The sequence below is a fragment of the Protomyctophum bolini genome (genome assembly GCF_963924005.1).
Source record: "Protomyctophum bolini genome assembly, chromosome: 10".
In the NCBI taxonomy this organism is placed as follows: Eukaryota; Metazoa; Chordata; class Actinopteri; order Myctophiformes; family Myctophidae; genus Protomyctophum; species Protomyctophum bolini.
In genome coordinates this window covers 28,801,093-28,816,523 of record NC_137871.1, presented here as the reverse complement: position 1 = coordinate 28,816,523, position 15,431 = coordinate 28,801,093, and the positions used below count along the sequence as shown (strand labels likewise).

Genomic DNA, 15,431 nt, shown 5'->3' with positions numbered 1-15,431 from the left:
GGAATTCCACCAAATACTTGAGAATGGAATTAGACTGGAATTAGTTTATTGACAGGCAGAATGACAGCATGGCCAGAAAGACAACTCTATTCCTCGCACAATGAGAGAGAGAGGGCTGTCCGTCACGACAGGACCAAATTAATAGCTAAGGGTTTACCAGGGGGATTGACAATACAGTATGTGTCACTAAAGCTAATCGACTTGAAGGTTAGAAATGGGCAATTTATTTATGCCGCATACCATTCGGTGGCTACATCACATGACACGTGGGTCCTAATTGGTGTGGCATTCACTTTTCCTACGTTGTTGACACTGCGGTGCGCAGGTCTCCTGTGTTTTTAAGACACAATGCCAGCAGCATTTCTATAATTAAGGCATGGCAATAAAAAAATACACTACACACAAATGGGCCAGTGTGGTCACAGGGCTGCCCAGACCATACTGTCAATGCACCAGAATGGAACTTCGGCTGGACAACAAACGACTAAAAGACTAAAAGACTAAAATGTTTCCACCGCATTCATGTGCTACTTAGTTTTGTTATTATTAAAATATGTTTGGAAAAGCTTTCACACTCTCTTAAAGCACATTAATACAAAACCAACGAGGACCGACATTCAGACTTCCCTAAAGTGGTACAATATAGGTTCAAAATCAATGGTCTAAAATCAAGCTGCCAAATGTCTTTTAAGTTCTTGTTTGAGTCATTTTTAAGTTTTTTAATGGAAGTATGGTTAAGGAAAAGCGTCCCAAGGTCACAACAGTGAAATCCTTTAAGAGGCAAAAGAAAACAGTCTGAAAGTTTTGGGATCAATGTGATAAAGCGCAGACAAATCCCATTGTCTAATCATCATCTGGTTTAACAGAGCTTATGCCACAGAGGAGGAATTCCTTTCTATTATCCTGGAGGCAAGTGGGAAACGAGGTTTAGAAGGAAAAAAATCAAAAGATCTATCGACAGAGAAACAAGCTGATGACATCTTAATTGTAATCAGCAGCATGTTGATTGAAATTGCAAGCTGCAAAACTATGCCAGGGCATTTGCTGAGGGATTTGAATTGGTAGTCGACGGAACAAGAAACAGAAAAGCCAAACAGAGCATGAGGGAATGAACCACTGGGAAGAAATGGCAGTTAGCAGACGAGTGATTTGCTACAGTAGAATAAATTGCATGTTTAACCAACTTTTTTCCCTATCTGCTAGTATATGCTTTCAAGTTCTGCGACTGTGGGTTTGAGATAAATCGGCTTAGCTAAAAACATAGGCCTACAGTACTTTTTTTTAGCAAACCAGTCACACTAATTTGAAATGATGTTATAAATTCTTATAATGACTTGCTCTGTGTATAGGACCATGTCAGCATGCCCTAATCGCCAGGTATTTACCAGGAATCTAGATCAGTGGTTCCCAAAGTGGGGTCCGGGGACCACCAGGGGTCCTTGAGGGAGTTCCAGGGGGTCCCCAGCTAAATGATAGTTTGGAACCAAATGTTCACTTAGGGGTCTGTAACTCTGAGAGTGTACAAATGGAACCAAACGGACCCGTTAGGTTCCAGTACTCTCTCAGAGTTAAATTTACTTTGATTTTACAATATAAATGGAGGTTCCAGATGGGGGTCAGTATAGACTAATGCATGTCAAACTGTGGACAGTGTGGGTCCTTGAAATTAAACGGGTTGAGAATCACTCCTAGAGCTTATAAAAATCTTCTCATATGTGGGTCCCTTGCATGTATTTTCAAATGGGTGTCCGCGGGCTAATTAGTGTCCATTTGGGGGTCCTTGATATGAAAAAGTTTGGGAACCACTGATCTAGATGGTAATTAAATAGTTACTATGGATAGTAAGCATTAAGTTATTACCTAGTTACATGGAAGTGCATGGAATTCCGTTTCAACCATTGAAGCAGCGTCACCCTACAGTAATAACCTGGGGTAATAACAAGACGCTACATATTCAGGATTACACGCATTGCTTCCAAGATTATCGGACTTCCCCTACTGACACTACACACACTTTTTGATATGAACAATAAGACCATCACGTGCTTAGCACTAACAATAACATAATGACACCGATTCTAAATATGAGCGAAACTACAGATGCTTGAAGTGGGAAAAGGTTCTTTTCAGCACGGGTTTTGTACCCTGAGCCAAGGCGACATTATAGTGGATTATCTGTGTATAGTGGGGACTGAGAACCTCTTGTATTGTCTTGGTGTTGTGTCCTTGGTGTAGCGTATTATGCTTAGTTACTCAGTGGTAACTAAGCATAATATTATCTGTGTATAGTGGGGACTGAGAACCTCTTGTATTGTCTTGGTGTTGTGTCCTTGGTGTAGCGTATTATGCTTAGTTACTCAGTGGTGTGACTGTTAGACAGACGTACCTCTACTGGCACTTTCCACGTGTTCCAGTTCTTCGGGGAACCTATAAATCTCAGGGAACTTCTCCTCCGACTTGTCGGCCAGGAAATGCAGAAGCGTCGTACTGTGATCGATGGATTTAGTGTCTCGAAGCTGCAAAGGAAATTAAGGTATAATTATAAAGCGTCAATCCCAACATTGTTTAAACCATGAAGACCATGAGGCTCATTCTACAACTGAGGCTCATTCTACAAATCAGTACTTTTTAGGCAGTAGTAAAAGGTTTTCGAAAATGTTAAAAAAATAGCAGATGTAGTGAAGTGACACACTGTGAGCTTCTAGGCCTATATCTGCTACTTTTGAACAGCCAACGCATTTTAGAAACGGGCAGATGCACACCATGAAAGGTTGGTGGCAGGTGTGTATGATAAAGTGCATATAAACATAAGGGGATCTCTGAATGACAAAGAATAGGACCCGCACACTGTCAGGAACTTGCAAAATAAATGTTGCTCTTTATTTTTACGTTTCGGTCGTTAGACCTTCAATCAGGATGGACAATTATTATCCCTTGTAGCCCACTGTACAATGCACAATATGTCAGTGTTAGTTATTTCCTTGTAATTGCAGGTATGCACTATTCAGTCTTCGGTCGACATTTTGCTAAATGCATCTCATGACCACAGGAATTCTTGTAAACCATTATCAACAAAAAATGTGGATGTATACATCATTGCTGTTGAGCAGAAAACTTGCATGTCTAAAAGCGTTATGTTTCAGTAAATGGAAAAAATAACCTGCGTTCCAATAGATGCAATTTGTCACAACCACAAGTTACACTTACATTCACCTGCATCAACCTGCTCAACAGGAACAGTTAGGGATACACTGTCATGCTCAAGCAAGGGCAGGGGTCTTCAACAGGAGGTCCCTGACTAGGGGGTCCTCAGAGTTACTACAGGGGCCCCCTCAGGGCGCCCCTCACTTCACACAGGTGTGATTTATTTTTACATTAACCACTTGAACCCTAGCATTACCTTTCTAATGAGAACTTTAGCTTAAAATAGTGTGCAAGGCGTTGCGAACTTGTAGATCGGCAATTTTCGGCACAGAGATGGAAAGAAGAGCAGACTATTGATGGTTTAATACGTGATAATAGACATTAACATGAATCCAACATACACTGATGATAGTGCTGTCAAACAAGTCTATGAAGGCATCTATGTGCAGTTTAATCTGCAACACAATTTTATAAATGGTGTAGTGGTCCGGGCTTCATCTCTCTCCCAGATATGGGGTCCTTGGCCTGAACAATGTTTAAGACCCCTGCTCGAGGACACTTTGACACGAACCAAGGGGGAGCCGGTGATTTAAACGGGATCCTTCTGATCCCCAAGCATGCAACCTTGTTCAGAGCCACTACCAATCCTGCCATGGTTGCAGGAGGGAGAGGCATTTGCGGACATGGCAATGGCTGCTATGTCCTAAAGCTAAGCTTAGCAGGACACGGTGAAAACACTGTTTAGTGCAGCAACAGCAGATGTGATATCATTCAACCCTCTTCTCCTTTGAACAGACATGCCAAACTTTCAACTCCTGGCTGTCTTCCCGCAACACATGTATTGTGTGATTGAGATTTTATTGCTACACTGAGGTTACAGTGTTTTGACTGGCTGTGGAGTGGGGAGCTGGCAGTTTACCCAGGAAAATGTTAAACTGCTCAGAGCACATCCATCTCCTTCCAAAACAATATCCCATCACAGCACTATCCAGATAAAACCTCTTGAATTTGCGCCTTTATATATAAATCACTTGTCGTTCAACAATACAATCGTAGGCTACTTAGTGTTGGCATTTAATTTAGTTGAATTTGAATCTTTCGTACTTTTTCGTTTGTTGTAACTAAGTGCTAGTGCTTTTGACACACTAAGTGTACAGCACTTCAACATTGATACTGTTGCACCTGGTCTGGTTTTCAACTGACATGGAGTTTAACATAATAGTGTTGTTTTTTGGCATTCGGGTGGTGCAGCGGTAAAGTTCCTGTCCACCATTGCGAAGTGTAGGGATTTGCTCGTCGGACAGAATGACGGAAAATGTTCGTTGACTACCTTTTTTCACTGATGAAAACTAAATAAAAACTAAATGAAAACGAAGCTACTAAGGACGGGGAGGGCAGTAACTCGCTGCACCAGTGAGTTGTGTGTTACTGTTGAACCGCGAGGAGGGTTGAGACACTAGAGATGTTCCCAGTAGGGATCAACAGCAGCAAGTGAACAATAGCAAATCGTCTAACTTTTTGTGTTTTTTTTTTTGTAAAATGAAGGCCATAATTGATCATACTACAGCGTCACAGCCCATACATCCAAACAGAAAAGTCAAGTCATATTTGATTGCATTAAATGACTTTAAACAACATTAAATTCACTTTGTCACCAACTTTGCCACTCGATTTGCCACTCAATCTGCCATTCACTTTCTTCAGCCACATACCCTCTATAGCAGCAGATCCACAACCTCAAATCAAAACGCGACACGATATGAGCAAAGTGAGCTTCTATAGGTCTGCTACCTTTGAATTACGAATCATGAAAAGTAATTGTTTTGTACATGAGGTCTCCACCCGACAATGACAAAATAAAGTGTGTTGGCATGCAGGCAATGAATGCAGGCATAGGGATAATTGGGACAATATAAATAGAGAGAGAGAGAGAGAGAGAGAGAGAGAGAGAGAGAGAGGAGACAACGTTTTGTAAAATGGAAGGAAGTTGGTCACAGCAAAAACAAAACACTTAGTATTAACCCAATGACCCACGGTAAAATAGCTGTTGTGACTCTTGAATTGAACCTCCTACACTTACGTTGGCGGTTTGGCTTGCAGGAAATAAATGACTGTCTGAATCAGTTATTGTCGGTGAGCAACACGGTGGCTTGCGTCGTTTTCCTGCTCATCAACTCCTTGGTCTTTTGTTTTCAAGTCTATCGATTGGGAGTCAGTCTCGCTGACAACAACCCCCCCCCCAGTGGTGTGATCCTGTTGTAATGATCAAGGATTACTGACAATGATATGCATGGCAAGGGGATCGCATAAGGCTTAGGCAAACAATGGCAACAATATTAATCTGAGCGCATTTTGAGCACATTTTGTCATAATTGCTTGTTCAAATGTATCTCAGTGATCAATATGGCCTTTTAGCCCTCACGGAACCTTTGTATCTTTTTTTTTCCAAAAGTGGAGGAAGTCTTCCCAGGATTAAACGGTGATTATTCTCAGGTACGATGATTTGCGGTGGACCTCAATTGGAGAACCACTGAAATTGATTAATCCATTAACAAGGCATAGCTCAGCAATTGCTCTATGCATGTATTTATGTATTAATCAAAGATAGCAATTGCTCTCTGAGGGATGAAAGGGCTCCGTGTACTTAACCATCCAGACAAGCACTACAGGTAGTATTGTTTGAATTATTGTTGGAATGATATTGCCATCTATGACACCAATCAATCACATCAGTCATTTAGTTCCCACGTGTCCCTGGGAGACCGCTTACAACGTCGGGACCACATTCGTGAGTCGCGGATCCATTTCCGTGGGTCGCGAGTGAACACCATTTTACTTTTTGTTTCCTAAATTTTGTCATATTATTTTAAAGGGATTTTGGAAAGATTTCCACAAATAAATCACGAATTGTCATGTCTGGAACACAGGCTCGGTTTTGGACATACAAGGTTTCCACCTGACAGAGAGGGTATAATTCATCTGGATCTCATCTCCCATGTAAGCCTCTCAAGTTCATGAAAACAACACTTGCTCCACAGTGTATCTGTAAAAATGCCCTTTAAAGGACAACTTTAGTTGTTTTCAACCAAGGTTCATGTTTTAGTTATTAGAAAGTAAAAGATGTGTTATTTTTTTTCTTCATTTGCTGCTTTCTTTCGTTTTAGGGATTTTAGCTGTTTTTGACAGGGGGGCTGAGCATGGAGCTAAATATGTATTTACAAATTTGCATAGCAATTTCTTTTTTTATTGTTTACTATAGTCCTACAAGACCCAAAGAAATTACATCTGGACACAAATTATCACAGGATCTCCAGTAGGCTACCTTCACAAGTTCACATTCAGTAGATCCTGCGATTTTCTGTGGCCAGGTCTATTAGGACTATAGTAAACAATAAAAAAAGAAATCGCTATAACATTTTGTAAAAAAAGACATTTAGCCCCATGCTCGAATGCCCCCGCCCCCTGTCAAAAACAGCTAATATCCCTAAAACGAAAGAAAGCAGCAAATGAAAAAAAAAAAATAAGACTCATCTTTTACTTTCTCTAATAACAACCTAAAACATGAAAGTTGTCCTTTAAACACAATAAGAATATGATCCAGAAGTAAATATGATGAAAAACATCTACAAGAACATATTGTGCACAAAAACAAAAACATGCTGGCTATGCATTCTCTGAATAACAAGTGGATTTTTCATCTCCTCACTTCCCGATACAGTAGGATGTCCAACACTTATCCACAGGTGTCAAGTTTATTGGTCTATCTGATAGTGATATGTTTTGTTTAAAAAGAGAAAATAAATAATACAAAAAGCTCTATATTTTGATAGTAATCATTATGATATTGTTTGTTCAGTAAGGGGTCTCCCCATCTCTCCAGCTGTTTAGTAAACAGAAAATACATCCGCTGGGCGGGATGCCAATTTGATCCAATCAGCAGAGAGAATTCACTTCCAATTCCACATGTTTATCCATTATGCTGTATGTGTTGATAGGATAAAACTAAAGAAATAAAGAAAATGTGTTTACCGGTATGTTAACTGTTGATGGTGAGGTTACTGAACAAACACTCTATAGCAATGTTTAATATCATAATATACAGCAGAGCTATATTTAACCCTTATTTGAACAAAAAACATATACTTTCATCAACTTTAATATGTGATCATGAACAATCTAATGCAGGTGTCAAATGTACTGTACAGTAGTAGTACGGTACAGTACATGGAGTGGCAGTGGATCAGGGGTTAGAGTGGCTGACTGGGAACTGAAAGGTCCCTGGTTCAATCCCCGGTTCCCCCTGGCTTTGTGTTGAAGTGTTTGACCAAGACACTAAACCCCCAACTGCTAAGTCCCAGAGAGCCGTTTGGTGCCTTGCATGGTTGCCTCCACCGTCTGTGTGTTGTGGCGATTAGCGTCACCACGCACACACGCCACGCACGCCCATTGGGGCCGTCAGTCCCTTCTGAATGATATACGTCTTTTTATGCTGACGTCACGGACCTGTCTAGCGAGCGGCGGGGAGTGTGAAGGCTGGGTGTGCAGACTGGGAGGTGGAGACAGGGTTTTTCCCTTGGTCCTTTAGAAGCGGCTACGAGTAGCGCGAGTAAAGTCCGCGGTTTCGTTGGAAACACCGGAGTCACCGGAGTGACAGCAACCAGCAACTCAACGTTGTCAACTTGTCTTTTGAAGAGGAAGCAGCCGAGCCGGCATGCACCGAGAGGAGTAGGAGCTACGGAGGGTCGCACGGGCTGTGGGTGAGCTACACGTAGCTAACAGCGGGGCTACCACCACTCTAGTACCACACCAAACACATACACGCACACACACGCACGCGCCAGGACTTGTTTGTTTTCCTTTCTTTTGTTTGGTTTCTTTGTTTTGGTCCCACCACCGTGGTGCGCAGTATTTTGTTTATGGTGAACCGGACATGAACGAAACTGGTACTTTGTGTATGTATCTGAACTGAACTGCTTTCGAAATACACCCCTCAAACTACACTTCTTGTGTCCTTGCAATGATTGACTGATTTATTATATATACCCCGAGCCAACAGGTAGGTCGCTGTAGGTTATACAGTGACCTTTGTAGGGTTTCTCCCTGAAACCGTTACATAGAAAATGGCGCCCGATGTGGGGCTCGATAACACTGTAACACTGTAAAAAAAAAAAACGGAACTTGTACTACACTGTAAAAATTTTTTTTGTGGAAACAAAGGGGAAAAAGGTATTTACATTGAAAACACTGTGAAAAGGGTTGTTTTGAATACTTTTCCGAGGTTACACTGTAAAAAAATATATTTTTGGTGGAAACAAGGGGGAAAAAAGGTATTTGCATTGAAAAACGGTGAAAAGGGTTGGTTTTTGGAAGGGCGGGTGTGTGTCCTACAAAGAGTCACAAATGGATACAGCACTTGACTTGTTGCTATTTGAGAATGTGGAGGGTTTAAGTCCGGTGATGTCGGCGATGGCATCACCCAACCCCCCCACAGCCTCTAACTCACCCAACCCCCCCACAGCCTCGAGCTCACTCAATTACAAAACACCTCCAGCGGGTACATTCCCCAGTTCCCCACCTAATGCTTCCCCAGCGGAACCCCCAGGTGCTAATGTACAGCCCCAACGGGAAATAAGGTACCCATTATTTGACCTGGGGGCGCGCACGGAAACAAGGGATGCTCCAATGCAAACCAATGAGCTACAGCAAACTCAAGCAAATGAACTTCAGGAGGATGTCCAAAATCTTCGAGAAACAATGAGGGAAGGATTGGAGAATTTTGCAAAGGGACTCCAGGAGATGGAAAAACAAAAATCTAAACAATTGCAAGAAATGTTGGATCTCCAAGCAGAGTACATAAGGAAGGAAATGAACCTAAACTTAACTTGGAAGCTGAAACAATTTCTCACGGACTCTGGAAAGGACAGGGACCTCACACTATTACCCCTCCTAACGACTGTCAATCACCTGAATGAAACCGTGGCTAACTGTTCACAACAGCTATTGGAATGTTCAAATCAACTCAAAGAGGTGGTTGGAGAGGTGACTTGTCTGAAACATCAAAGCGCTTCTTCCACTCTTTCCAGGTCCAAAGTCCAAACTTTACCACTTGGTGACGTTTTTGCGCCGGAGACGTTACAAGCCAGAAACCAACCGCATCCATTGTGTTCCACAAGGCGGAAAGAGGTCAGTTCGGAAGTAGTAACATCTTCAGCTCCGGTCGATGCGCCAGTTGCCTCAGCTACTGAGGGGAGAGTTCGATTTTTCGGACAAAGCCCTGTGAAACTGGAGTTCCCATCATTCGGGAGAAGGGACGATTGTAGCGACCCCCTTCGTTACCTGGAGAAGAGTAACGACTTTCTTGCCTTAAACCCACTTAACAATGGGGAGCTACTGGCCACTCTGCGCAACGTGCTATATGGCACCGCTCGGGACTGGTGGGATGTCGAACGCAAGGACATTCACACTTGGGGCGACTTCGAGCATAAGTTCCTTGCAGCTTTTCTGTCCGAAGATTATGCGGATGAACTGGAAGAGCGGGTGAGAACCAGGGTGCAAGGGGAGGAGAGCATTAGGGATTTCGCATACTCATACAGGTCTCTACTGTTGCGTTGGAGGCCTGATATAACGGAGGAGAAAACCATACAAATGATCTTGAAGAATGCTCGCCCTCAACTGGCCAGTCAACTTCGAAGCAGCCGGGTGGCCTCGGTAGATGCACTAGTGCGTCTAGGTCAACAGTTGGAAAAGGATGAAGAGAAACAAAAAAGGATGCAGGATAAGAGAGGTCAAGCTATGAGTAAAGGCTCTGACTATTCCGCTTCCAATTCTACAGGACAAAATCCTTCTCAGGCCTACTGCTGGCATTGTAAGGGCGCCCATTCCCCTGCCTCATGTCCCAACAATACGGCACAAAAAGGAAAAACCAACAAATGGGATAAAAAACCACAGACGTCCTCCTTTACTCCTCCTACTGCCCATGCAGTCTCTCATGCAGGGCCGACTACGGACAGGGATGTCACTGTACCGGACACTTCCTCTTGTGTCGTGGCGTCTGCCTTCCATCCACAGCAACTGCTGGTGCCTCTTTCTGTTGTAGGGGTGGCGGTTAATGGAATCCTTGACTCTGGTTCAACCTATACATTGCTGAATGAAGAAATCTGGAAGAACATCGTTGGGAAGAGCAGAAAGCTTAATCAGTGGTCGGAAGGACCTCTGTTTTTGGCAGACGGGAGCCCACGGCAGCCGTTGGGATGGGCAGAGGTCAAAATTACCCTGCAGCGCCGCTCATGGACTATCCCGGTAGTGATCCTTACGGCTGAGACCTTGGCTTTTCACGTCGTCCTGGGACTGGACTTCATGTGTGCCAGTGGTGTACAGGTGGACGTGGCCAGCAATAGCTACTGGTTCAAAGACAAAGACACTGCAAAGTACTCCTTCCTTGCCATGTCACTCCAAGAACCAGCACCAGGCCGAGCGTGCTTCTTTACGGCAGTGGCCCCACGCTTAATTCCACCGCGGGCAGGTGACCAGGACCTAGAGCTTTTGGAAAAGGCTACAGAGAATGCTCAGCTAGATGACGCTGGAAAGGCCCAACTCCGTATTCAACTTCAGCAGAATGGGGATGTATGCACATCAGCTCTAGGGTGCACAGAGGTGCTCACACACAAGATCTTTGTGACCCAACACATGCCCATCAAACAGAAGGCCTACCGTGTTTCACCATCGAAACTGAAGATCATGAAAGAGCTCATAGACGAAATGCTTGCTGCGGACGTCATAGAGCCTTCTTCTTCGGCATGGTCGTCTCCGGTCGTCTTGATCCCCAAGAAGAATGGGAGCTATCGATTCTGTGTGAATTACATCAAGCTGAATGCCCTCACCCACACTGATGCCTATCCTCTTCCCACCATTCAGGAGATTCTGGAATCACTTGCAGGCTCTGTGGTGTTTTCCAGCATTGACTTGAACAGCGGTTATTGGCAATGCAAAATGGATCAAGAAAGCCAGGATAAGACTGCTTTTGTCAGTGCTTTTGGGCTGTTTCACTTCAAGGTCATGCCCTTTGGCCTTAAAAATGCCCCAGCCACGTTTCAACGGCTCATGGAGCAGACGTTGGGGGAGCTCAAAGGTCACATCTGCTTTGTTTATTTGGACGATATTATCATCTACAGCTCATCCTGGGCGCAGCATCACCATGACATCCAGGCAGTATTGGACAAACTGAGGGAGGCCAAGCTAACGGTCAACATGAAGAAAAGCAGCTTCTTTCAGACCTCCCTGAAGTTCCTGGGTCATGTGGTTTCCGCTGCTGGAGTCCAAGTGGACCCTGAAAAGACCAGGGCTGTGGAACAGTACCCTGTCCCTACCAACCTTAAGGCGGTACAACGGTTCTTGGGCATGTCGGGGTGGTACCACCGTTTCGTACCCAACTTTTCACACATAGCAGAGCCATTGAACCATCTGAAGAGGAAAGGGGTCAAGTTCAAATGGACAGAGGAGTGTCAAGGAGCCTTTGAGATCCTCAAAACCCATCTGGTGTCCTCACCCATTTTAGGACATCCGAACTTTGAGCTACCCTTCACCGTCTACACAGACGCCAGTGACGTTGGGGTGGGAGCAGTTCTTGTGCAGCAGACCGGGTTGGGATCGGAGGAAGTTCTTGCCTATGCCAGCCGGAGCCTCAACAAGGCAGAGAGAAACTACTCTACAACTGAGCAAGAGTGTTTGGCCATAGTTTGGGCCTTGGAGAAATGGAGATACTACCTGGAGGGAAGGCTTTTCACCGTTGTGACGGACCATTCCTCTCTGGTGTGGGTCTTTAAATCTCAACGGACCAACTCCCGCCTCATGCGGTGGGCTCTGAAGCTCCAAGAGTTCACCTTTGCCGTGGAGTACCGGAAGGGCAAGTACAATGTGGTTCCGGATGCCCTGTCTCGGGCTCCAGGGGAGATACCCTACACCTTCTCCCCAACCTGTGCAATCATGCAGCCATCCCAAAAGGCGTCCGTCCAGGAGATCCCCATCTCTGACGAGGAAATCTGGAAGGCGCAGCAGGAGGATGGGGAAATACAAGAACTTTACCGGAGAGTAATGGATGAAGGGGAGGTCAAGGTCAATGAGACCACTACATTCACCATCTTGGAAGACAAGGTGTACAGAGTGGTTACGCTCCCTTATAAAAGCTCGTACCAGGTATATATCCCTGCCTCACTAAGACAGGATCTGCTTCGTGGTGTCCACGAGGACACCATAGCCGGACACCTGGGGAGATTTAAAACCTACAAGAGGTTGCAGTCGCTCGCTTTCTGGCCGACAATAAACCGAGACGTCCGGGAGTTTGTTCAGAATTGTCAAACTTGCCAGAGGTACAAGCCGGAATGTCGCAAGGTGGCTGGAATGTTGCAGCAGACAGTTGTCCACAGGCCGTGGGAAATGCTGGGCGTAGATCTTATGGGGCCCTTTCCCCGAAGTACGGCAGGGAATCTCTACTTGTTGGTCTTCGTGGACTACTATTCTCGCTGGGTAGAGTTGTTCCCCTTGAAGAAAGCCACAGCCGAGATAGTGTCCAAGTTCTTCACTCAGGACATCTTGACCCGTTGGGGGGTTCCGGACTATCTCCTTTCGGATCAGGGATCACAGTTTGTCTCTGCGGTATTCAGCGCAACCTGCAAAAGCTGGAATGTGGGTCACAAGATGACGACCGCTTACCACCCACAGACAAACCTCACCGAGAGGATAAATCGAACCTTGAAGGTCATGATCGCGTCGTATGTGGGAGAAAATCATAAAGCCTGGGACAAGAACCTGCCTGACTTCCGCTTCGCCATAAACTCTGCAGTCCATGAATCCACAGGGGTGACTCCGGCGGACCTGAATCTGGGCAGGAGTTTACGAGGACCACTGGAAGTACTGTTATTGCCCAGGAACATGGACCCCGATTCTCCAGCTTACCCCAAAACGGCAGAACTGTCCAGCATGAAGGAGTTTGTGGAAGACAATCTTTTCAAGGGACGACGGCGACAGAAGAGGAACTATGATCGCAAACACCGTGACATAGTATTCGAGGACAATGCCAGGGTTTGGTTGCGTACCCATCCTTATTCCAAGAAGGAAACCGCCTTTGCAGCAAAGTTAGCCGCTAGGTGGCATGGTCCTTTCAGGGTCATTCGAAAAATGGGCCCTGTCAATGTGGAAATTGCGAGAGAGGACAATGGAGAGGGCAGGAAAACCGTTCACGTCTCACGGCTGAAACCCTGTTACCCCACTGCAGAAGAAGTGGAGGCTCAAGAACGTCAGCGAGTCCTCGAGATCTTTGCAGAAGAGAGCGACTCTGAAGATTTCCTGGGTTTTCCTGATTCCCAAAAGGCGGGTCACCTAACTCATCTCAAAAAAGAGGAGGAGGAGAAGGCTCAACGCCAATGCGTTCTCGACATTTTCGAGGAGGACAGTGATTCGGAGGAGTTTCTGGGATTCCCAAATGAAAGTGCAGAGTGGACGTCTCCCCGTAGACGTCTTTTTCCAAGGGGGGAGGAATGTGGCGATTAGCGTCACCACGCACACACGCCACGCACGCCCATTGGGGCCGTCAGTCCCTTCTGAATGATATACGTCTTTTTATGCTGACGTCACGGACCTGTCTAGCGAGCGGCGGGGAGTGTGAAGGCTGGGTGTGCAGACTGGGAGGTGGAGACAGGGTTTTTCCCTTGGTCCTTTAGAAGCGGCTACGAGTAGCGCGAGTAAAGTCCGCGGTTTCGTTGGAAACACCGGAGTCACCGGAGTGACAGCAACCAGCAACTCAACGTTGTCAACTTGTCTTTTGAAGAGGAAGCAGCCGAGCCGGCATGCACCGAGAGGAGTAGGAGCTACGGAGGGTCGCACGGGCTGTGGGTGAGCTACACGTAGCTAACAGCGGGGCTACCACCACTCTAGTACCACACCAAACACATACACGCACACACACGCACACGCCAGGACTTGTTTGTTTTCCTTTCTTTTGTTTGGTTTCTTTGTTTTGGTCCCACCACCGTGGTGCGCAGTATTTTGTTTATGGTGAACCGGACATGAACGAAACTGGTACTTTGTGTATGTATCTGAACTGAACTGCTTTCGAAATACACCCCTCAAACTACACTTCTTGTGTCCTTGCAATGATTGACTGATTTATTATATATACCCCGAGCCAACAGGTAGGTCGCTGTAGGTTATACAGTGACCTTTGTAGGGTTTCTCCCTGAAACCGTTACAGTGTGAATGGACGAACGTAAAGCACTTTAAATAAAGTTAGTACGTACAGTGGGAGTGGCCTATTATTAGTATCAGCCAACCAAAGGAAAGTGCTCTGCTGATGATGAAGGATGAAGGCACTACATGTATATGTAAACATGGACCATTCATTGTCTTTGAGAGATGCTCTCAAGCAGTAGTAATAATAAATGATCATTCTGAACATAGGTGAGTCCAGGTTTTGCCCCTCATTCCTATGTTGGTATCCAATATTTTATGCACCCCGTCCCCTACACACCTGCTGATTATAGTAATTAGAATGTCCCATGTATTGTACAGTAAGGCATAAAGGGGCAGGAATCTCTATACACTGATTTTGTAGTTTGATTTATCCGACCGAATCTTTAGCTACCGTTCATTAGCATAACACTCAAAGTGTTCAGACTTCAGACTCCACCATGGCCCGTAGCACTTGCCCTAGCCTAGCCCCTTAGATAACACATCATGTAGACTTAGATAGTATTTTAGACAGACTTATAGCTTGTTACGTAGACAGCACTATAATTGCATTTTATGTAGTCATAGCACTTTATAGTACACATGTATATTGTATAATATAGTATAGTATGTATAGTTGACATAGATACTCCACTGTTACGTTCTTAGTTTATACATGATTCATGATAACTACTTTTTATAAAGTGATGTATGCCATGCTTTTGTTTTTGCTTAATGTAAGTCGCTCTGGATCAAGAGCATCTGCTAAATGCCTAAATTGTAAATTGTAAATTGACAGTGGCCCTCTATCTCAGAAACGACATTCATTGCACCGTTTCTGGGGAAGACAAGGTTTTTCAACGGCCTGTAGCAGGCGCTGTGATACTCGCGGTCGGGATTTTTCACCACCGACCGAGACAACAACAACCGGTCAAGACGCCACACACACAGCATTTTGTCATTATAACATGCGGTTATAGGCTATTTGGCTCTTCAAAGTAAGTGCGATAAAACCTTGGAAATACGCTATCGAGGGATTAATTAATACTTTTAAGAATACAGTAAGT

General features: G+C 44.8%; 1 protein-coding gene across 5 annotated transcripts in view; it reads right to left on the bottom strand.

The window, feature by feature from the left end:
- Positions 1 to 15,431, bottom strand: part of diaph2 (diaphanous-related formin 2) — a 539,224-nt gene that overhangs the window by 187,743 nt on the left and 336,050 nt on the right. For all 5 annotated transcript variants that reach the window (XM_080774225.1, XM_080774228.1, XM_080774227.1 and 2 more), the window contains one exon: positions 2,387 to 2,516. In XM_080774225.1, the coding sequence (XP_080630351.1) occupies positions 2,387 to 2,516 (130 nt within the window). The remainder of the gene's footprint in view (positions 1 to 2,386; positions 2,517 to 15,431) is intronic.